Source organism: Amborella trichopoda, chromosome 2 (genome assembly GCF_054954075.1).
Source record: "Amborella trichopoda isolate Santa Cruz 75 chromosome 2, AtrichopodaSantaCruz75HAP2 v2.0, whole genome shotgun sequence".
Classification (NCBI taxonomy): Eukaryota; Viridiplantae; Streptophyta; class Magnoliopsida; order Amborellales; family Amborellaceae; genus Amborella; species Amborella trichopoda.
In genome coordinates this window covers 54,719,023-54,742,128 of record NC_142337.1, presented here as the reverse complement: position 1 = coordinate 54,742,128, position 23,106 = coordinate 54,719,023, and the positions used below count along the sequence as shown (strand labels likewise).

The following is a 23,106-nucleotide window of genomic DNA, read 5'->3' as shown; positions in this document are numbered from 1 at the left end:
AGGTTGAAACCTTATATTATAGAATTACAGTGCACCAAAAAAATCCATCCAAAAAAAAATCGCTTTGAAGTTAAAAAATCTTCCAACTGTTCATATCGATATTGAGATTTATGGATATGGACATTGTGGGTTCGCAACCCACCGCGATCAAGTTGTGTACCCTTTCTTTATGTTAAAAAAAAGAGATATATGCATATGGAAAAAAGAAAGATTTAATTGTAAAAAATGGTCCATCTGGCAACACATCATCTGGACCATCTACTTTTAAGATTTTCGTGCATTTATAGACTACTTGATTTGAATTAGGGGTGGTAATGGACCCGAATACTATTCATAGGACATATGATGGTATAAAAAAAGGTAAAAAAAATAAAATAATAAGCTCATAGTCATAGGGTGTTAATGGATCCGACTAGACCCGGGACCTAACAAATCCAGATATGGGTCCAAATTTTGGACCCAAATATCCGGGTCCGGGTTCGAGTTGTTGCCCCTCCCCTATTACTCAAGTTTAAAATTTTATAATTAGAGATAAAAGTAGGTTCTCGAGCCATCCTACATATTTTCGACACCAAAATTACATCTTAGGACTAGTTTGATGATTATGTAGGGTTACAACCCAGTTCAAACCGCAACCTTTTATCATCGTGTCACTGATATCTCTCAATCCTTAATTGTACTCTCTCTCTCTCTCTCTCTCTCTCTCTCTCTCTCTTCACCCTTCCTCTTTCCAGCCTCGATGTCCAATGCTTTCTTCTTCCGTTTGTTTATAATTTTCTCCTGTTTGTCATGGTCTACTATTTTCTTCAATAGCGTGTTCTTATCTCGGGACACTTTCTCAATGAGTAAAACGGTAGTAGGCACAAGAGAGGATAACTTAGATTTTTAATCTCGGGACATTGTTTTCATGCACCATAAATATAGGAAGAGGGGTAAACACACTGTCCCATGCAAATGACTACATGTTTCTCAAAGCCACCACAATCGTCCTTCATTCTCTACACTCTCTTCATTCTCCCAGTTCTCTCTCCACTAAGATGCTCTCACTCTTTTGCAAATCTGGTCGCTTGAATGAAGCAAGACAAGTGTTCGATGAAATGGCTGAAAGAGATGTGATTGCATGGACAATCATGATCACCGGATACACGTTCCAAGGCCTTTACTTCGAAGCATTATCCTTATTTCACAAAATGCAACTCTTAGGAACCAAACCCAATTCTTTTACCATCTCCTCCTCCCTGAAGGCATGCTCAGCGCTTGGATCTTATTCCCAAGGCACCCAAATTCATTGTCTCTCAATCAAGTTTGGATATGAGGATTCATACACAGAAAATGCATTGTTAGACATGTATATTAAGTGTAACAGATTTCATGAATCTAAATCATTGTTTTCTTATATGAAATGGACAAATGTGATTTCTTGGACCACAATGATCTCGGGGTGTACTCAGAGAGGGCTCCATAGAGAGGCCATTGGGCTCTTTCTTGAAATGAGACAAGATAGCACCAATGTAGACTCGTTCGTCTGCTCAGCCACCCTTGTTGCTTGTGGTTCACTGGGTTCTTTGATCTTAGGCACAATGATCCATGCATTAGTGATAAAATGTGGGGTTGGTTCAAGTTTAATCTTGGCTAACTCAATTGTGGATATGTATGCCAAGTGTTGGAACATGATTGAAGCACACCGGCTTTTTGATGAGATGCCTCGAAGAGATCTTGTCTCATGGAATACCATGATCTCGGGATATGAGAGAATTGGGTCCATAGAGTCTTTGAAAATGTTCAAGCTTATGGGAATTGGCAATCTTAAACCCGACTCTTACACATTTACAAGTGTTATCTCTTTCTGTGGAACCCAATCTGTTCTCAAGTGTGGAGAACAGGTTCATGCATGCATAATTCAGAAGGGTTTAGGAAATTGCATTGCTCTAAGTAACACACTTGTAGATATGTACGCCAAGTGCGGGAGCATCCCTTTCTCGAGGAAGATTTTCGATGAGATGTTAGAGCGAGACTTTGTCTCGTGGACCTCAATGATGATTGCTTATGGAAAGCATGGTTATGGGAATGAAGCACTAGAAATGTTTGATAAGATGATAATAGAGAGGGTACAGCCTGATGGTGTTGCTTTTTTGGGTGTTCTCTCTGCATGCAGTCATGCTGGGCTTCTAGATGAGGGGCATCGAATGTTCCAATCAATGAGCTCAATTTACTTGATTGCTCCGAGGAAAGAGCACTATGCGTGTGTAGTTGATATGCTGGGAAGAGCTGGGAAGCTTTTGGAAGCCTTGGAAATGATAGAGAAGATGCCTTTTGAAGCAGATGAATCAGTGTGGGGTGCCCTCCTTGGAGCTTGTAGAGTGCATGGTGATTTGAAACTTGGGGCCTTGGCCGCTAGAAAGATGTTGGGCTTGAGAGAGGGAAGTGTATCCGCATATGTCTCATTGTCAAATATTTATGCAGCTGAGGGAGATTGGGATAAGTTTGCAAAAACAAGGAGGGTTATGAAGGAAATGGGTGATACAAAAGAGATAGGAAGGAGCTGGATTGAGGTGAGGAATCAGGTATTTGATTTTGTGGTGGGCGATGAGGGATCTTGTAAGGAGATGAGGTCCATGTACGAAAATTTGAGGAGTTTGGGGAGGCATATGAGAGAAGATGGTCATGAGCCTGATTTGACATGCCTGCCTCATGATTGAGATACTGGTGTATAGAATTTGGACAAGAGAAAGACGGGTTTGTTTTTAATCTGTTAAACTGTATGTATTCATAAGGGAATAAGAAAAGTACAAGAATCGAATGACACTCCAAAAAAGGGCCACCCATGAAGAGGGCGCTCTCAAAGCCCATTAGGGCCCAAGAAAAGAAGGGAACCAGATGAATTTTACAAGAATACACAAAAAGGGTTTGTTGAACATAAGGGCTAATAAAAAAAAAGGGTCTATCCTGGATTTTACAAGGGGCAGCAAACCTGACCTTACTATTTTCTCTGAGGAAGCTCATATGTCATGACATTATTTAATGAAGATCACATTTGAAGCCATAAAATCAAAGAGCATGGTGGCATGCCAAAAAACCATGTTTGACAGACTCAAGTGATAAAAGATCTGGACGTTCGTCTACTTCTTCATCTTTTGAGTAGTAAAAGTTCGTCTACTTGTTGCCACTAACTATATAAATTCTTATAAACCACGACCGTTCTTACCCATCAAAGTGTAGATAGTTTTATACATACACAGAGAGGGACGTTGCCAATTGTCTTCCTATTGTGATGAAAAATCTGCTAACCATATATGAAAGCTCATTAAGTTGCCGGACCCAAAATAAGGTGACAATGTTTAGCGCATCTTGCTATTCATGCCAAATAGCAAGATGCACACGCTATCTGTGCGCGTAGGGTAGCAGCATGTAAATCTCGTAATTTTTCCTAATAATGTGTTGCTTCTTGTGAAGCCCTTGTGAGAAGCACAAACCTTTTCCTGTGCGTTATTTCCACTGAGTTCACAGAATTGTTGTAATCGTTTGGGAATCAAATCCTCCCATGTCAGTGATAAAATATAATGATCCAATGTAAATTTTGCCACACTTGGAGGATCTTTCCTTTGAAGGGAACTGCCTTGTGCCATTTAGAAGAATTACTCCTACATGGTAAAATTTCACTAACAGATTTTGTCGAGAATCTTCACATCATTAAAAGAGGCCACAATACCCAAACAATTTGTGTCCCCAGGACAGATGAATCAGCATTGATATGTCTATGTTCTTCTCATAGTGGAAAATATGGCAACAAAAGCTCTAGTCATAGCCAGTGCCATAAAGCCCTGCATCTCCTTATGCGCATAAGTGACTTAAGGCTATTTCTGTAATAAATTAAATACTTCATATTTTGTAGTTGGATCCATTCGATTGTGATTTGTGTCTTTGTCTGTATTTTCCTTTTCTTTTTTCTTTTTTTGGATACTTAATTGGTCCCATTTGGTTTATCATGTGTAATTCTATATACTTAAGGAGTTAATTTCTAGAAGTTTGTATGTGATCAAGAACTTCCCAGTTTAACAGCGTAGAAAGCTATATAACACTACAACGATTTTGAATGACTCTTGATGGAGAACTGACTTCTATATTCAGATCAATTTGTGTCACAAGCAGTGTGGCGTGACTCGCCTGAGACCAGGTATATGCCACAAGCAGTGTGCCATGACTTGCCCAAGTCTACTCGGACGAGTAACTAGGCCTCGTCCTAAGGGTAAGGCTGTGTTTCCCTGAGCCGAGTGCACACCTCAGGGATATAAAAAGAATTTCAAAAAAATTCTAAAATTGGTTTTAAAAAATGTTGGATTGTTTTATAATCATTTTGTATATGATTTGAATGTATTTGGCAAAGATTGGTCAGTTGTTTTTTTTTGCTATAATCAGTATTTTATATTTTCCTCTTTTTTTGGATTTTTTAAAAATGTCCCAAACTGTAAATCGGTTTTTTCTAAATCCATTTTTTCTAGACATTTTTAAGCTTTTTTTAACTATTTAAAGTTCTTTTAGGTTTCAATTTACTTTTACTACAAGTTTTTTTATTTTCAAAGTTTTCCTATTTTTCTTTTAATATTTTTAGGGTCAAAAGGCCCTGTGCTAGACTAAAATCTGCCGATCAACTCGCCTCTGCCAGGGGATGAGTCCCAGCAAACTGGTCACACGAATGCACGATCTAGCCATTATTAATCTCTTTGCTAGACAAACACTTGATCCCACACTTGTGCTCAGTCTCTACTCACAAATCAGATCATCCACCCAGATGCCATTGATTTTTTAATAAAAAGTATGATTTCAAGGGTCATCAATGTTTCAAAAAGCGCTAGGCGGGTCCTAGGCGGATTGGGAGGTCCAGGCCGCCTAGCGCCTAGGCGGGCGCCCAGAACCTGGGCTGCCCAGTTGAATCCAAATAAGGATTCTGCAATCCAGTTGAATCCAAATAAAGATTCTGCACTTATTTGAGTATCAGACTATCTGTTATATTCAAATTATACTACATATTAGCATTTAGCACACATTCCATAAGCATAACCGTAAATCCATAATCCATAAGTCAGTTCATACTCCATAATCCATATCCAATTAAAACTTAAAATATGCCAACCAACCAAATTATAAACAATGAAAGTAACACTTGAAGACTCAAAAGAATCTTCAATAGTTCAAATGTTCAATACACAATACTTCAATCAAAGTTCAAACTTCAAAATAACAAAGTTTAATAATTATTCAACAATCACCATTCATTCATCATTAGAAAATCTTGGGTCAGCTGCATTGGCATCATATTCATCGGAGTCATCACCCTCCTCGACAGATTGCGACTCGTCTTCCTCTGCTCTTGTGAATCTGCCTCTTCTTCCTCCTCTTCCTCCACCCTTGTTCTCTATGCAGAAGCTCTAGTTGCCCTAGGAGGGTCAGTTGATGTCCCTGAAGCATCCATGACCAGGTCCCATGTCAATCTTTCATACCCCTCGACCTCATCATCATCAACTAACCATTCCATAGCATTGTCCATATTTTTTTATCTGATGGGGTCTCTATTATCTCTCTTAGCAAATTTGTCCTTCAAGAATCGATTGTACTTGACATAGACAAGGTCATTGAGCTTCTTTGATTCAAGCTTGTTCCTTTTCTTTGTATGAACCTAACAAAATAAAATGAAAGTGAACTAATTAAAATCTAATATCTATGGTTCATGTATTATTTATAAAATTATACAAATTACCTTCATAGCTTTACCCCTTCAAAAGTACTACAATTGTGCTCACAATCGGATGAAGAAGTGGTTATATTTAAGATTCGAATGGCCAACTTTTGTAAATTTGGAGAATTACGCCCATGTTGGCTCCACCAATGGGCTGCAAAGAAATTAAAAAAATCATAAATAAATAGTAGAAATACTTGATTACTTGAACAGTTAAACTTGATAAAGATAAACTTAAGAATATTATTAATATAATAATATTTAATACCTGGATTAATTGTGATCATTTGCCGCATCGCCATTGGACTCCCAAAAGACTTTAATGAGCACCTGTAATTTGTCAGCTCATCAGGGCATATAATGTCATGCATTTCAAGATCAGGGACTAGCACCTCTACACACTTATTAAATCCATCCATAATTGTGTCATTTGTTTGTATATCCTTGTCAATATAAAACAAAGCTGGGTTTAAAAAATAACCAGCTGCATGCAATGACCGATGTAGCTGCTTATCCCACTTATCATCAATAATCTCCCAAACAGGCTTGTAGTGGGTTTCTTCATTATTGAAATTTTGGGCTATCTCTCTTTTGCATTTCTCCATAGCATCATATATATAGCCCATAGAAATCTTGTCACTATCAACCATGCGAAGGACTTTGATAAGCTGAAAAAATACTTTAAGAGCGTCCTTCACCCCTCACCAAAAAGCCTTAGAAAGTATAATATCTCTCACCTTCTTCCCAACCTGAGCCTTAGACCACTTGCATGCTCTCCACTCATCCGAGGTAAACATTGCCTCAACTGCACTCTCATCGAATGTATGCTATCTAGGCATAAGTACCAAGTCGCAAGTCTTGAGACCCCGGGCCTTACAATCTCTTTCTTCTTTGTAAAGGTACGCATCATGGTGAGGGTGATATGGTGGCTATAAATGAAATTCGTAACATACTTGGCCTTCTTCACTACACCTGATATCTTGATTAAATAGCCAAGAGCCTCAAGCATAAGATCTGTACAATGTGTTGCACATGGTGTCCAAAAGATTCTAGGATAAGTTATGCGCAACAAATTAGATGCAGCAACATTAGGAGCAACATTGTCTATGACAACCTGCACAACAAGATGCTCCCCAACCTCCTTGATTCCCTTAGCTATCACTTCAAATATGTAATGAGCATCATGAATATCATCAAAGGCATCAATAGACCTCAAAAAAACAGTCCCTACTTGACAATTCACAAGCAAATTCATTTAACTTCTTCTCTTCCTATCACTCCAAGCATCAGTCATAAGAGAAACCCGATACTGAGTCCATGCATCTTTCTTAAGTTCTACAACTTCCTTCGTGACATTCGCCGCCTTCTTTAAAAAAGGCTCTGACAGCTCATATGGGGTTGGGGGTTTCATCCCATGGCCAAATTGGCCAATTGCCTCTACTGCAGCATAAAAGCTGCTCAAGCGAGCGGTATTGAAAGGAATACCCACCTCATAAAACCATGTAGCTAAATAATACGCAGCTCTATCTCTCTCTTCCTTCTTGATTCTATTTTCCATGGTGGTTTACTTTTTTGTTTTCTCTCCTGCAATCTCAAGGTCAGGTATCTCTCCTGCAATCTCAAGGTCAGGTCGAGGTAAGAAACTATCCATAAGGCCTCTAACCCGAGGCTTCTTAGTCCCAGAACCAGAAGCAATTATAACTCACTTCCCCTTTCCCCTAATAATGGATTGCTCAACCTCTTGACATCCATCCCCAATCCTTCCTCATCACTATCATCATCATCAAAATTGACTCGAACCCCAGACCTAATATCTGCTATAGAGGGAAATCTCTCATCTTTTTTATTTTCACCAAGTTCATAAAATTCTTTATTTTCTCTTTAACAGCATCAAGAGTCTTTTTACATGGGGCAACATCCCCCCTAATACCGGTAAGATGTTTCTTGAACCGATTTATGCCCCCTTTTGTATCATTTTCACAAAAATTGCATCTTATGTAATTTTTATCATTAGGATCTGGGTTATAACCGTATTCCAATCGAGATCACCACTCCTATTAGATCCCGAAGAAGACATCCAAGAAATAATGCAAACTACTAAAGGCTAAAGTAATAAAAAAAATCACTTACTTTCAGTAACTGAGTTTGATTGCTCAATCTTCAAACTTTCACCTCAAAGATGTTTCTAAATGCTCAAAATCTTCTAAAAGACTCCCTAATAACTTTGCAAAGCATCAAAAAGTAAATATAGTACTAATGGGTGATGTTTTGATCAATTTTGGTCAACTTTGAGTAACCCTTCGATCTTGAAAAATTCATCACAATCTAATTTTTTGTGGCTTTCTCTCTCTAAATTTGGCTCAAACAAGGTTTAGGTTTCAAATGAACCTAGAAGCCTAAATTTTAGGCCTTAAAAAAAAGAAAAATAACCAAATTTGCCCCCACCAAAATAGATTTCCGCCCCCAGATAGGCCACTAGGTTGCCTAGGCGGGCTCCGTACCGCCTAGGCGCTGGGCGGTCCGCTTTTTAAATCACTGAGGGTCGTGCAGGCACACTATTCAGTGAAGGTAACTAACACTTAACAAGACACCTTTGAGCTCATCATGGTATTCAAAGTTAACCTGCTACAGATGTATGAGCCATATGTATAATGATAAAGGTCTTGATTAAATTTTTCCATAAAACAAAATTGTTAATGAAAATTTTCACTTTCCAAACTACTTCAGCCAAATAATAAGTTTTACTAATTCAGCCAAATAATAAGTTTTATGGAACCACTATATGGTGCAAGATCAATCTGGATATACACGTATTCCAATAAAAAAGACCATCATCAATAGCTTAATCCACATAAATATGATTATCCCTCTCTTGAAATTTAGAGTGTAACCCTTTTTGTGGACAGTAGAAAAAATTAGGCAAGGTTCAACTTGAAAAGAAAATATACCCACTGGAAGATCTACTTCGTCAATACTGCCGCATGAACAGGTTGAGAAAAATGAACATAATATGAGGAGCCAAAGACAACTAAGCAAGTTGCAAGCAAGAGCCACTTATAGTTTTGTTTGTGCATTAACACCAGCTCTTTCATCTGCTTTAAATTTGATGCAGATGTATGAAATTTTACTAATGCATCAGCTTACATTATGCCTTGGACCATTTACCTACAATCCGCCCTCTCAACACTTCCATTGACTTTGATTGACCATTGATAAGTGAAACCACTGATGCAGTCGCTCTTTTGCTTTTTCACAAGAATCAGTGACTTTGTTCTTCTCATGTTTGAGGGGAAGATAAAGTAATTTTATTTCTGAAAACCTATCTTCGCACCCCGCCGCCCCCCCCCCCCCCCCCCCCCAACCCCTGTCTCTCTGTACCAAAAGAAAGGCTTCTCTCTCCCCCCCCAACCCCTGTCTCTCTGTACCAAAAGAAAAGCTTCTCTCTCATTAGACTATGATGTGCTCTTATTTCCAGTAGGCCTAAGAAAAGGAATTCTGGTGAAGACAGTTACAGAGGAAGCATGCATGACTAAACATAAAGATTTTCAAGAAGTCAACATCTAGGGCAATTAAAATAGATTTAAATGACAAAGGAATGGGTTGTTGATAGAATTATGTCCATGCAAAAAAGAAACTAAGTCAAAATTCATTTCTTCACTAGAATATTTAATAAATGACAGGCCTTCTAATCTGACAAAGTCTCATAACTGGAGCACTGGCATGTGAATTTTGTATGGTCACGAAATATTATTTAAGGAGCACAAGACAATGAAGTCCTACTATATTTAGACCATTGCTCACAAAATCGCCCGATCTAACCGCTAACCGCCCAGTTAGATCGGAACCGGCGGCCAGTGGCAGGTTCAGGTTTTGGGCGGTTAGGGTGATCAACCGGTATTTTAAATAATAATAATAATAATAATGTATATAAATTCTCAAGAATAAAGAATTTGATTTGTAATGCATTTTTAAATATTCTTTACATTATGGTAAAGATTAAAAATTGTTTTGGTCATTAAGACTCACTTTCAATTTTCCCATCTTTTTAGAAAATTTTAAAAATAGACCTTGAAAAAATAAAATGGGTTAAAATCCATTTTTTTCATTAATTTTTAACTTCATTAGCATGTGTTTTGTTTTAATCATTCTTTACATGCTTTTCATATTTTAGTAGATTTTTTTTGTATTGTTTTTATTTTTTTTCAACACTTTTTTGACCGCCCGGAACTTGCCCGGTTAGAGCGGTTGAATCGGGCGATTTACCGGTTAGGCCGGTTAAACTGCTTCTAGGCCCATGTTCGGTTAATCGTTTTGGTTCGATTTTGCAAACACTGATTTAGACAATACGGATTTGCTTAAAATCAATAGTCCCACAACAGAAAGCTAGCACGCACTGGAAACTCAGCAGACCATGACAACAAAAACTAAGTAAATAATGTAGGTAAAAAATTAACAGCAGCCCGATTGGAAAGGATGCTTCCATTATTTGATAATAATGATCTGAGATTTGTTTACAATGAAGTATGAAATGGCTCATGAAACAGATAATCTGACATCCACAGAACTCAGAATCCACATTGTTTCTAAATCACTTGACTTTTCTGGGAGATCACAAAAGAGCAAGTCATAGGGCAAGAAGGCAGTTTATTAATGCTGACAAGGGATAACAGAAGGATAGCTTGATAAATTAAACCTAACCAATCCAATAACCAAAATACAGAGTGTAACTGTATAAACAATTCTTTCCGATTACAATTAAGAGGCCAAACCTAAGATCAATCAAGATCCACATTGGAAACACCAAATACTAGGTCAAAATTCAAATGTAAAGAAAAATTAACAATGCAATGGATAAAGACGAAAGAAGAATAAGCATTTTACAAAGAAATCAAAGAAAGGGAAATGGATGTATATGTTGAAGAATAGAACCCAATAGGCAAATCAATTGAAGTAGCAACCCCAAGTCCAAAGCTTTATAGTTAAGATGATGGCACTATATTGCAAATAGTAGAGTATCGAGTGAAGTGGCAAAATAACGTTCAAAAACAAGAAACAAAAAATAAAATAAAAAATTAAGGTCAAAAGCAACACAAAAAGTAAATATTACAGATCCAACAAGAACTTTCTTCAGTACAATGCAATGTTTTAAAAAACAGCAATCCATAACAGAATCAACTGATATGGATCGGATTTGTTAGGTGACCAGCCCAATTCTCTTATGGAATTAGTTATAGGTCCTTTAAAATAGATCACCTAGTTTTGTCAAAGAATTGGACAACTATCAGAGAAAAAATAGGAATCGCAGATTCAGTCAGAGAAGGCAATTCCACGAAATTTAATTATGATTTTTCTTTTTTGGGACATTTTTTATATGTAAAAAGCCCAATACACCTTTCCCTCATTTTGTTCCTCATTGCTCAACCAAAATTGATGAAACTCTTTCGAATATGTCTCTAAGCCCTCTACAAGATATCTATATCTATATTACATTATCAAGTCACAGTAAAAGGATGGAAATGTGTCACAAGAATAAGGACGGACACTATCTTCAGAGTAGATGTGGGGCAACTTTTAAATACAAAAACTCCTATCTTTAAGGGAGAGAGAGAGAGAAGTGGAGAGGAAATTGATAGAGAGAAAGGACGTGGATAAACAAGTTTTGATAAACGAATTCATTCCAGATTAAGAGGATTTATAAAAAGGTGCGGTTTGTATAGAGCCAAGGCTCTAAACAATCAACGTAGAGTGCACCTTCAAATAGTGTCAAGAAATGTGGTTTCAATACTGGAAATCTTTGTGATAGCTTTAAACTATATTTTCATCTCTAATTATAAATTTAAAGCTTAAAAAATAGTGTAGATCGAGCAGATCTATGAAAACTTGAAAATTGATGGTCCAAAAATGCACTATTTCCAAAACTTGAAGTCCATTTTTTTCTCATGTCCATGCATCTTGATGTCGAGATGATCAATTTGAGGATATTTGGCCATCAAAACACCACTTCTAGTGAAATTTTTGAGATGCGTTCTAATTTGATTGTTTAGAACCTTGGCTCTATATAAACTTTGTCCTTTATAAAATCAGATAATACTAATCTATATTTTTTAAATGCTGACTTTGAATATTTTTTTTTCTTTGAAATCAGTGCTAACTTTGAATAGGTTCAAAGTTAACATTTGAATCTCTTTAATTTAAATTCTTCGTATGCTGGGAGTTCGACTGAATCTAAATCGTAGAGAAAAACAAGCTAGTGACCAAGAAGGGGAAGTACAGTCAGTTTGCAAGCAAGCTTTATATTTGCTACTATAGGGTAGAGTGTAGACTGAATCCGAATTCAAAAAATGAAAGGAGAAAGAACGAGAAATGAGGAGTAAAGAGCTTCATCCATCCTAAGCTTCCGTTCTTACTTTACTTTAGAATCTTTTTGCTTCAAATCAGATTTAAATCAGACGAAAATCTGTGTTCTTTTTATTTTTTCACCATTTTCATCAGGATCACCTTGAATTAGGCGATCCTGATTGGAATGGGCGATCCAGATTGATCCAATGAAGACTGATTTGGATCCCTATTCTGTTTTTAAATTAATCATACAATCTTAGCAACCAAGGATCCAGGAATATGCAAACATAAAGAAGGAAAATAAAAAAATTTGAAGAAGAAAAGGAAACCATGACCAATTAGAAAGAAGCATGGTGGAGGAAAGGAGAACCTAAAAATGCTCACTTCCTTTTGAGTAATGGGATATCCTTCGAGTTCCCCCAACACATGAAGGTCAAACTGCAGCACAGGAAGCTGGTGTCAAGAGCCATAATTCAGAATGTTACTGTTCCTACAGTACCAAACAAGGCAGATCAGTGTTTAAAAAGGCGTACTGATCATACAGGTTATTTTAAAAGGTAGTGGCCCCCTTTTTACGATCGTAGCTAGGTGCTAAAATAACTCAATTCCAAAGCAAGGCTAACTTTAAACATATGAAAACTGAAATCTAAATCTATAGTCAACTAAGTTACGCAAAACACAAGGTGAAAAACAAAATAAAATCCTAACTCAGAAGTAAGTGTGGCTGATCTATTCCAGATCAGGTTTCATCACAGAAAGCAATTTTGGATGGAAGAAGTCCAAAAATAAACTCAAATCTAAACTTGATGGAACACTTAATCGAGCATTAAAAGTTGCATATTTGATCTTCATCAGTTGACTAGAAAAAAATTCAAATATTAATAATTTTCCTCCACAAACAAAAATATACATTACAACCAACAAAGTTTGACAAATCTGATACTGATGGTAAAGTTAAACTCGAAAACAAACACCATATGGGTCATAATTTTGAGTAACGACCACTGTACCATGTTGAAAGATGATTTCAATAAGATAAAATTGCAAAACGTTATCCCCAATTTGAATTACAAGATACTAGTTATCCCAATGCGATGCTAGAACACATTCGCTGTTGCTTGATTATAACAATAGTACATACAACTTTCACGATCAACTTCTACCTAGATTCATATGTTTGTGCAGACTTCAGCATGCTAATTAGTCTAATGGCAAGTATTTCATGGGGTTCTTTGTATGGACTTGTGGCACATTTAGACCAAAAGTCAGCAGTGATAGAGAAAGTTTAAAGCATTGAAGAGACTTAGCACTTTAGCATATGTAGTGCTTCCTCGAGGAAGAATGTCATGGAAGTCAAGTACTATTTAAACCAGCACATTCCTTGTCGTAAACAATGAAATACAAATCATTCAATGTTGATTTATAAGAATGGTATGTTGGAAATAAAAGGAATAAGTTTTATTGTATTTGATGGATATAACTGTCATTTATTTTTTGTTTAGTCCTTATTTGTCTTATGTTGTAATTATGGTAAGGGTTATTCTTTAATGCTATAAGAGGGGTAGGGGTCACTAGTGACCAATACACCACTCTCTTTCCCTCTCTATCTCTATGTCTCCCACACACCTCTCTTTCTCCCTCCATCTTTATTTTCTTTCCTCTTTCTCTCTCTAGATCCTACCAAACTGTTTACATCTCTACTTTGATTTCAACATGGTATCAGAGCTAGAAGAGAAAAAAAAGAGGATCAATCTTCAAAAAAAAGGTGTGCACAAACTGTGTTTAGGGCTGATGTCATCCTTTGAGTTAGATAACGTCATCATGCCCTAAAAACCTAAATTTTCTTCCGCAGTTACTGTGGCAATGAAGGTGAATTTTTTTATGATTCTGAAATTTTTTTTTAGGATTCGTATACTATTAGCATTTTTTTTTATGTTTTTCTGGAAAAAAGGGAGTGATCAGATCTGAGAGTGTAACCAGATCTATAATACCTTTTATTTGAAGAGATTAAAGGGTGTAAGTTGATCACATTTGTTGATTAAAATATGAGGGTATAACAGGATGTTTAGTACAGTCATCTGAACCCCAAATCACCACAGTCAGGTTTGATGGAACAAACTATTTAGAATGGATCAAGTCAGTTAAACTATTTTGGGAGGAAAGAAAAACTGGGATACATTGACGGCTGTGTAGGAAAACCTAACTAGAAGGATGCTAAATATGCAGACTAGGAGGCTAAAGATATGGCTATTATGAATTGGATATTATTTTCAATGCAGCCTAATATGAATTGATCCTTTATGAACTGTAATACCTCTAAGGAAGTATGGGAGGTAGTCTCTGACTCCTATTTCCAAAAGAAAAATATTGCAATGAATTAGAGCAGCAAATCAATGATTTTAAACAAGGTGATTTATCACTGCTCATCTACATGGTCTTTGGGATGAATTAAGCCAGTATAATCCCATATAGTGTTCTTCTTGCGCAAAGGAACAGAGAGAGACTAGAACAAAAAAAGATTTTTTATCTTTTGTGGGGAGTTAATGAAGAGGATGAAACAATTAGGCAATCAATAGCGAGACTTTGCCATCATTTGCTATTGTTTTTTCTCTTCTTTAGCATGAAGAAACTCGGTGTAAGGTAATGGCAGTGTCTATAGGTGAAACTGAAAGATCCACCCTATTCATAAGTTTCAATGGAATTGAGATGGAGAACGATTTGGGAGCTGTGTTGGAGGCTGAGGTGGTGGATGTGGACGTGGCTGTGGAAACCCCACATCTTATGAGAAGGACAAATTGAAGTACACCCACTGTGAGAAGATTCGACACACAAGGGAAACATGTTGGGATCTAGTTAAACACCTAAGATAAAACTTTCCAAGGGCAAATTCAGCAACAGTCAGTGAAAGTACTACCCCAGTTACTCAAGGGCAGCAAGATATCATCTCTTTTGAACCTCAAGAAGTGTTGCTGACTATTCTTAAAAGAGAGCTCCTGGATCTCAAGCAACAGGCTTCCATTCGAGACCCTTCCTCCTCCTAAGTCTCACATTGCACAATCAGGTATATTTGCATCAACGCATCATATCTCTGGAAATAGCTAAAGCCCCTTGGAATATTGATTTTGGAGCACTGAACATATGACTGGTATGGCTGATTTTTTTCTCCTCTTGTTCCCCTTGTTCTAGTAATAAATAAGATAAAATAGCAAATAGTTCTTTTACTCCAATCGAGGGAAAGGGAACCATACATGTTACTCCTTTTAACTTGTCATCCAACTTATGTGTTCCCAATCTTTCCACTCTTGTCAATTAGTAATCACACAATGACCCTAAATTGCAGTATAACCTTTTCCCTTCTCATTGTGTATCCGAGGACCTGATGACGGGGAAGACATTTGAGCATGGTCTTGAAAATTAAGGGTTGTACGTTTGAGAGACTCCTGATGTTCCTGTCTTCATTGCACATTGAGGGTGGGTAGCCTTAGCATCTCCCCAAGTTCGTGAATGTACATCATAATAAATAAAGGGTGTATTTTTGGCACATAGACTTAGTCATGCATCGTTTTTTACTTTGCATTCTTTAGTTCTTAAATTGTTTGAGTCTCTAGGTCAAGTTCAAATGCAATGTGACATTTGTGGGTTGTCAAAACATTGTAGAACTTCATTTCCTATCAATATCAATAAAAAGAGTGATGTTCCTTTCTCTCTTATACACTCTAATGTGTGGGGTCCTTCACTAGTTGCATCTATGTTCGGATTTCATTTCTTTGCTAGATTTGTTGATGATTGTTCTAGATTTACAACTATCTATCTAAGGAGACACAAAGCTGAAGTTGCTAATATATTCCAAGTCTATTACAAAATGGTTAAAACTCAATATGCTGCACAATAAGTCTTGTGGTCTGACAGTAGGGTTGAGTATGTGTTAAACAAACTCAAAGGTTATCTTTTTGATCAAGGGATTGACTTCCAAACAACGTGTCCATACACACCTCAGCAGAATGGTACAACTGAAAGAAAAACAGACACTTATTGGAAGTCACCTGAGCTCTTTTACTGGGAATGAAAGTTCCAAATTTTTTTTTGGTCGGAAGCAGTTCTCACTGCAGCCTTTTTAATAAACCGCATGCCCTCTCATGTTCTTGAGGGAAAATCTCCTGCTAAAATTATTCATCCCAACTCACCCATGTTCCCTGTACCTCTCATGGTGTTTGGTTGTGTATGTTTTATCCACATCCTTGGCCCAAAGAGGGATAAGCTTGATGCTAAAGCTGCCAAATGTATTTTTATGGGGTATCCATCTCATCAAAAGGGGTACAAGTATTATAATTCTATTACCAAGGTCCGTAAATCTCTATGGATATCACCTTCTTTGAATCTGTTCCATAATTCTCCTCTATAGGTCATGAGTGCTCTCTTTAGGGGGAGAATAAATTACAGTTTAGGAAAGAGAGTAAATCAGTTGTTCCCTTTCCTATTCCCACACCACTTTTATCTGAAGAGAGTGGTTTATCTTAAAGAAATGGTGCGGATTCAAAGAAGTTGAAGACTTATACCATGAGGAAGAAAATGGTGCAACCCTAAGTACTAAGGGACCATACCTTGAATATTAATCCGCAATTAGAAATTATCCCTAACCTAGGTAACTCTTTCACCCTCTCAGAGAATCTTAATTTGGACTTACCTATTGCTATGCACAAGGGTACACGTTCTTGCACTCAGCATCCAATAGGAAACTTCATATCCTACAATTTTGTGTCCCCCTTTTTATTGTGCCTTCATATCTACTCTATCTTATGTTACAATACCTTCCAGTGTTACATAAGCACTTTCACAACCTCAATGGAAAGCTGTCATGGGTGATGAGATGCGAGCAGTTGAGTGGAATAATATATGAGAAATCACTAACCTTCCTAAAGGGAAGAAGGTCGTAGAATGTCAATGAATATTTACTATAAAATACAAAGTTGATGGTACCATTGAAAGGTACAAAGCAAGATTGGTTGCAAAAGGTTTCACACTAACTCCTCGTATAGACTACCAAGACACTTTCGTGCCTATGGCCAAGGCGAACACTATGAGGATCATTGTTTTACTAGCTGCAAATAAATTGTGGCCTATCCATCAGCTAGATGTTAAGAATGCATTTTTACATGGAGACATCAAAGAAGAAACCCATATGGCCATGCGTCCTGGTTTTCAGATTAAGGGGGAGATAAGAAAGGTTTGCAAGTTAAAGAAGGCAATATATGGACTTAAACAGTCTCATAGAGCATGGTTTAAAAAATTCAAAGAGGCACAACTGAAATTTGGGTTCGAAAGCAGTCAAACTGATCATAAACTCTTTGTGAAGAAGGATACTGCTGGAATTACTGCCCTTATTGTGTATGTTGATGTTATTATTGTGATAGGGGATAATGTGAAGAGCATTGAGGATCTTAAATCTTATTTAAGTAAGGTGTTTGATATCAAAAATTTAGGACCCCTTAAGTATTTTTTGAGAATTTAAGTGGCGAGATTAAAGAAAGGGATCGTCATCTCCAGGAGAAAATGTGTTGGATTTGTTACAACAAACGGGGATGTTGGGATCTAGACCTGCAAATACTCCTATAAAAATCAATCATAAACTTCATGGAGAAAGAGGAGAGCTACTCAAAGATCCTAATCAGTATTAACAAATAGTGGGCAAGATTATATATCTCACAATCACTCGATCAGAATTTCTTATGTGGTTAGCGTGGTCAGTCAATTCAAGCATGCACCATGGAAACTCCACCTAGATGTTGTGTACAAAATATTAAGATATCTCAAGTCTGCACCAAGGAAAGGGATATTTATCTCAAATCAAGGACATCATCATGTTGCAGTTTACACAAATGCTGATTGGGCTGGTTGCCAAACTAATACAAGATCCACAACTCGTTTTAGGTAACCTGGCTACTTGGAAAAGCAAGAAGCAGAAGGTGGTGGCAAGATAAAGAGCTGAAGCATAATACTTCTTGTAACAAGATCAAGTGCTGAAGCAGAACACAGAGCAATGGCTCATGATACATGCGAAGTAATATGGATCAAAAGTGTCCTTTTTAATTTGGGTGTTAGAGTTAAGCTTCCCATGACTCTATATTGTCCCAATGAAGTAGTCATTCGTATTGCAAAAAATCTTGTTTTCATGAAAGGACTAAACACGTTAAAGTCGAGGTCACTTTATCAAAAAGCAGGTTGCTGCCAAGATCATTCAGACTCCTTATGTGAAGTCTAAATATCAACTTACAGATATCTTCACCAAAGCCGTTGGATGGGACAGATTACATGATATTACAAGCAAGTTGGGCATGATTGCTATGTATGCGCCAGCTTGAGGGGGAGTGTTGGAAATAAAAGGAATAAGCTTTATTGTATTTGATGGATAGAACTATCCTTTATCTTTTGTTTAGTCCTTATTTGTCTTGTGTATCTAAATAAGGGTAGTATTATCCATAAGTTATAATTAAGATTATTACTTAATGTTATACTAGGGGTAGAGGTCACAAGTGACCACTACGCCCTCTCTTTCCTTCTTTATCTCTTTATCTCTCACAAGTCTCTCACTTTCTCTCCCTCCTTCATCATCTCTAATTTTTTCCTCTCTTTTCTCTCTTTAGATCCTACCAAACTGTTTTCATCTCCACTTTAATTTCAACTTGGTACACAACTACACGCAACTAACTTCCACTATAAACTTCTACCTAGAGTCATCTGTTTTGTTCAGATCTCATCATAAGTCATTCCAATATCAAGCATTTCATGTGGAGTTTTGTTTCTTATGACAGCTCCTTCTCTGACCAGGCTCAAGTTCTTTGCACACGTGGTATGTTTAGCGCAAAAAGAGTGTTGAAGGTTATAGTTTAAAGCATGGAAAAGACTTAGCACTGCAGCACATGTGACCCTCCAAGGAAGAATATCATGGAAATCAGTTGGAATACCATTATGAAGCTTAACAAAAAACGGCAGAAATTAAATGGTTTATTTTAGCAATCATGTCCAGATGTAGTTGGTTTTCCAATGCTCTTAGTAGTGTTAGCATCTACCATGTGTTATGTGTCGATGTATATTTGCATGTGTAAATGTATGAATACATACATATTGAATAAATCAATTCATTGCCACCTTTGTATGACAGAATGATCTGCATATACATGTCAGCAAACAAGCAAACATGACCGGTTAGAGCAGGCAACCAGTAGAAGGGTGATAACAAATATCCTAAGCAGCTTATTATTGATTTTGACATCATAGAATAATCTATTCTCAGCAGAATGAAAGGTTACTCTTGAATACTCATGAAAAGGCATCACATGTATATAGGAATGTGGCATGCATGCAAGGATGCAAGTATGCATATAACGAATAAGTTGGTCCACTATCAAGTTCATTTCACCAAAAGGTAAACATGATGAGAAAACAAAAGATAATACAATAAAATGGGGAAGTGTAAAACACATCCAAAGCACCTTAATTTATAGTAACCACACAAATTATTTTTTGCACGACTGAGGACATGCATGTGGCACATGACCCTATTCAAACATTAAAGGAATGATAAGATCTTCATAATATACAAGTTACTGTATAAAGATAAATATAGAATCAACTTAAGGTATGCAAAATCATTCATGGTGGTAACTTGAACAATTGACTGTGCTATGTAAAACTATAGAAGAAAAAAAAATAGAAGTCCTTTGTCCCTGCTGTAATCAAAATCAATCGAGATGTCAACAGGATTAATTTCAACAATACTGGCCAATAATATATGGATACTCACAAGGGTACTAAAGAAATGCACCAACATCTCTAACCATACAGGGATATGTGAGGAGAAAATAATATGATGATGCAATAAAAAAGTAATAATATGTTAACAAATAGATTTAATACATCTTGCATAACAAAACTTTGAAAAAAATGAAGCAAATAACCCTTCAACAAGAAAACAAATAAAGCAGTATCCAATTTTAGATACATCTTCTCATGTGGATCAAAAAATCCCATTCCAAAAGGGGATAAAGATAAAATTACATATACATAACTAACCCATTCAAACCAATGCATGGTTCCAATTAATTGCAAGTATAAGGATAAGTGAATGTGAAGATGTAACGTTATGTGGATACCCAGTCTGAAAGATTTGGACAAATTGAATATAAAATAAGTAGACAATTTAGCATTTGAAGTAAGAAATGAAAAATGAAGCAACCAAAGATTACCCCAGCATTGGTAGATGTTCGTCATCCTAAAGACGGCCTGCAGAGCCCAATCCTACTCTCAAAATCGGGAGGATCGAATACCACTTGATTGGGATGATTCTCTCAGCATATATATATGAAACCATGGGAGGAGTGATAAGCATCGAACCAAAAAGCCTGAAATTTGCATCCAAAACTCAACCTTCACCGAAATGGAAGACTGCTCCCCAAAATTCACAGGGTCATATTGCCTAATGAAAAGGACAATAAAATGTCAGAGACAAAATCCGATTCACTTAATCAACTTATATAAAAAAAGAAAAAAGAAAAAGTCGACAATCATGGGCCAAATGTATTTGAATCTTCTTTCGTCTATATATCATTTGACCCCTAGCCATGTGCTGTCATTAAGAGAAGCAAATCTCTACATGTTTAGAAAGGATATGACTAAAGACTAACTGATTCAATCTCCTCCTTTTCAAACAAATACTTCAGAATCCTATAATTCTCAAGCTAGTATGATACTGCCAATAAATACTTCAGTTTCAAAACCCGTAAAACTACCTAAGATTGTTCAAAATTACTAGGGCCAACCTAATTTTCTGGAAATTCCCTACATCCAAAGGATTATGGGCATTGGCAAGCCACAAGTTTGTATAGCATAATTCATGGAACTTTTTTCACAAACAACGACATAAAAACAGCCCCAAAATTAATACATATAAAAATCATCTCCAAATCATAAAACCCAAATGATTAAACCCCAGAATCATAAAGCACAAAATGTCAGTCAAGCAAAATCCATAATCTCAGCCCAGCCAGAGCAGTTTTTAAAAAAAAAGAAAAGATCATATGTGCAGCCAAACATGTGTTTTCTGTCTAGTATCCATTCATCTCTACAATTGAAGATTCATTACAACCTTAGTTTTCTTCTCATTTTTCCTCTGAGACTTTCCCCTGTAAATTAAATAAGGATCGAAATGGCACCTGGTTTCCCAATAGTAAAAAATGATCCAAGCTACGTCGAGAAGAAGCGTACAAGGCAGCAACACAAAGTAAGTTGATATAAGCGAGCGGCTTCCACTCTCAATGGCAACCAGAGCGAACAACCCCACAATTGTACCCACCATTAATTGACCAGAATAGAGAGCACCAATTGATCCAATGAGTCCGCAAACAACCTTGAACATCCATTTTCCCAAAAACCCAGAAATTAAAACTAAGAAATTATCCAAAAGAGAAAAAAGAAAAGGACGTTTTACAAAGAACGAAAATTGAAATCGTCTTTCACTTAGTACCATAAAAGAAACTAACCAACCTGAATATTCAGGAGGATCGTTGCAGCAGTTTGAAGTTTGGGGTAGTCCCGCAGCCAGGGAGAACAAGGGACCATCACTCCATACCAGATATAACAGTAAAATCAATTTTTATATTTTCTCTCTTCCTCTCATGTACTTACTTATAAAAGAACACTGCATACTCAACATATCACGAGCGCCATGGAAAAAATGGAAAACTTTTAATTTCTGGCACACAGGGAGGTCACATACTATTGACCATTTGATGAGAACTTGGGTGGAAAGGTTATATGATTGATTGAGGGATTATGTGATTGATTGCCGCTTGTCCGACATCTCTGGCATAAGATAGAAGGGAATTCATTGTTCTTTTTTTTTAAAAGCTCGTTCAATGTAATGTCGAACACACCCATCTTATGGGCTAATTGACATTTTGATGATGTTGAGGTATCTCCAAATTTTCGCCTTTAAGTTGTCTGATATTTTCAACACCAGACGGGTTTATTACCTAGGCCGAGGTCTTTTTGACTATGGTGTTAACAACATCGGATAGACTAACGTTTACAAATCCTCACCTTTGGGTTATCCGTTATTTTCAACACTTTATATGCATGATGATGTTGAGGTATCTCCAAATTTTCGCCTTTAGGTTGTCTGATATTTTCAACATCAGACAGGTTTATTACTTAGGCCGAGGTCTTTTTGACTATGGTGTTAACAACATCGGATAGACTAACGTTTACAAATCCTCACCTTTGGGTTATCCGTTATTTTCAACACTTTATATGCATGTTACTGAGGGATGAGGTATCTGGTGTTAGCAAGATCAAACCACTTAACGTCTCCAAATCCTTGCCTTTGGGTTATCCAATATTTCTCTTGCCAAAGGATGAGGTGTCTGGTTTTAGCAACATTCGATAGCCTAAAGGAAGTATAAAAGTGTGGCCCCATCGAACACCCTGTAATAGAAGAACAGGGCCCGCTGTAGTGCCCGTATCGAACCTACCCAATATTGTTTTGGTAATATTGCTTACAAATTTGTATGAAATAAAAAGGCGGTGATGACTTTCATTATGATCTTTATATAAATGGCAAATATCACCCAAGTGGAATCCCCATCTTAGCATTCCTCACTAGCTCCTTTTGGTAGACTAACCAGAAAAACCACGAGGCCGTAGGGTGAATCGGTGTTTTCCATATGGCCATTACGGCAGTGTTCTTCAACCCTTGATCTCTACTTTGGGATGTGAAGTCTCCATTATTATTCGGGACACAAATGAATCTTTCGTCACCTAAGATCCGACAGACGATTATGTCTCATCAGAAGTGGGAGGGTTTCATGTATTACGTTCCAGGCCCAAAAGTCTTTTCTACTGACTTTAGAGACTCCCATACGATGACTCAAATATTTTTATTTTTTTCTCATCGAATCCAACCACAAGGAGTGTTTTCCGCTTCTCAATTCACATCCAATTTTGGCTAGTGGAGAGATTGTTAATGTCTTTAATACTTT

The 23,106-nt window shown here is 36.9% G+C and overlaps 2 protein-coding genes and 1 pseudogene across 27 annotated transcripts; 1 reads left to right on the top strand and 2 right to left on the bottom strand.

The window, feature by feature from the left end:
- The first annotated feature begins 311 nt into the window (after nt 1-311).
- On the top strand, nt 312-3,228 carry PGN (Tetratricopeptide repeat (TPR)-like superfamily protein). The gene has a single exon (XM_006841555.3). The coding sequence runs from the start codon at nt 963-965 to the stop codon at nt 2,697-2,699; it is 1,737 nt and encodes a 578-aa protein (XP_006841618.1). The 5' UTR covers nt 312-962; the 3' UTR covers nt 2,700-3,228.
- A 1,862-nt stretch (nt 3,229-5,090) lies between these two features.
- Nucleotides 5,091-22,406, bottom strand: LOC110007005 (uncharacterized). 25 transcript variants are annotated; one of them, XR_016049655.1, is made up of 8 exons: nt 21,614-22,385; nt 21,283-21,476; nt 20,317-20,546; nt 19,193-19,238; nt 12,444-12,563; nt 6,003-6,064; nt 5,756-5,888; nt 5,091-5,674 (listed from the first exon to the last, which is right to left on the bottom strand). XR_016049655.1 is itself a non-coding variant. In XM_088858633.1 (8 exons), the coding sequence occupies exons 5-8, from the start codon at nt 12,541-12,543 to the stop codon at nt 5,552-5,554; spliced, it is 390 nt and encodes a 129-aa protein (XP_088714759.1). In that variant the 5' UTR covers nt 12,544-12,563; nt 19,193-19,238; nt 20,317-20,546; nt 21,283-21,476; nt 21,614-22,385; the 3' UTR covers nt 5,091-5,551. The 25 variants fall into 25 exon arrangements, 7 of the variants coding, with proteins under 7 accessions (XP_088714759.1, XP_088714761.1, XP_088714758.1 ...); XR_016049654.1 differs by having other exon boundaries at nt 12,458-12,511; XM_088858633.1 differs by having other exon boundaries at nt 5,770-5,888; nt 12,458-12,563.
- Nucleotides 6,468-8,090, bottom strand: LOC148783360 (uncharacterized; annotated as a pseudogene). The gene has a single exon (XR_016049651.1). The product of XR_016049651.1 is annotated as an uncharacterized LOC148783360 (transcript).
- Nucleotides 22,407-23,106: the final 700 nt, after the last annotated feature.

Coding starts and splice junctions, on each gene's coding strand:
- PGN (XM_006841555.3), top strand. CDS start 963: ATGTTTCTCAAAGCCACCACAATCGTCCTTCATTCTCTACACTCTCTT.
- LOC110007005 (XM_088858631.1), bottom strand. CDS start 6,384: ATGGTTGATAGTGACAAGATTTCTATGGGCTATATATATGATGCTATG. Junction 5,889..6,002: donor AATGATCACAATTAATCCAG/GTATTAAATATT, acceptor ATTTCTTTGCAG/CCCATTGGTGGAGCCAACAT. Junction 5,675..5,769: donor ATTGTAGTACTTTTGAAGGG/GTAAAGCTATGA, acceptor TTATTTTGTTAG/GTTCATACAAAGAAAAGGAA.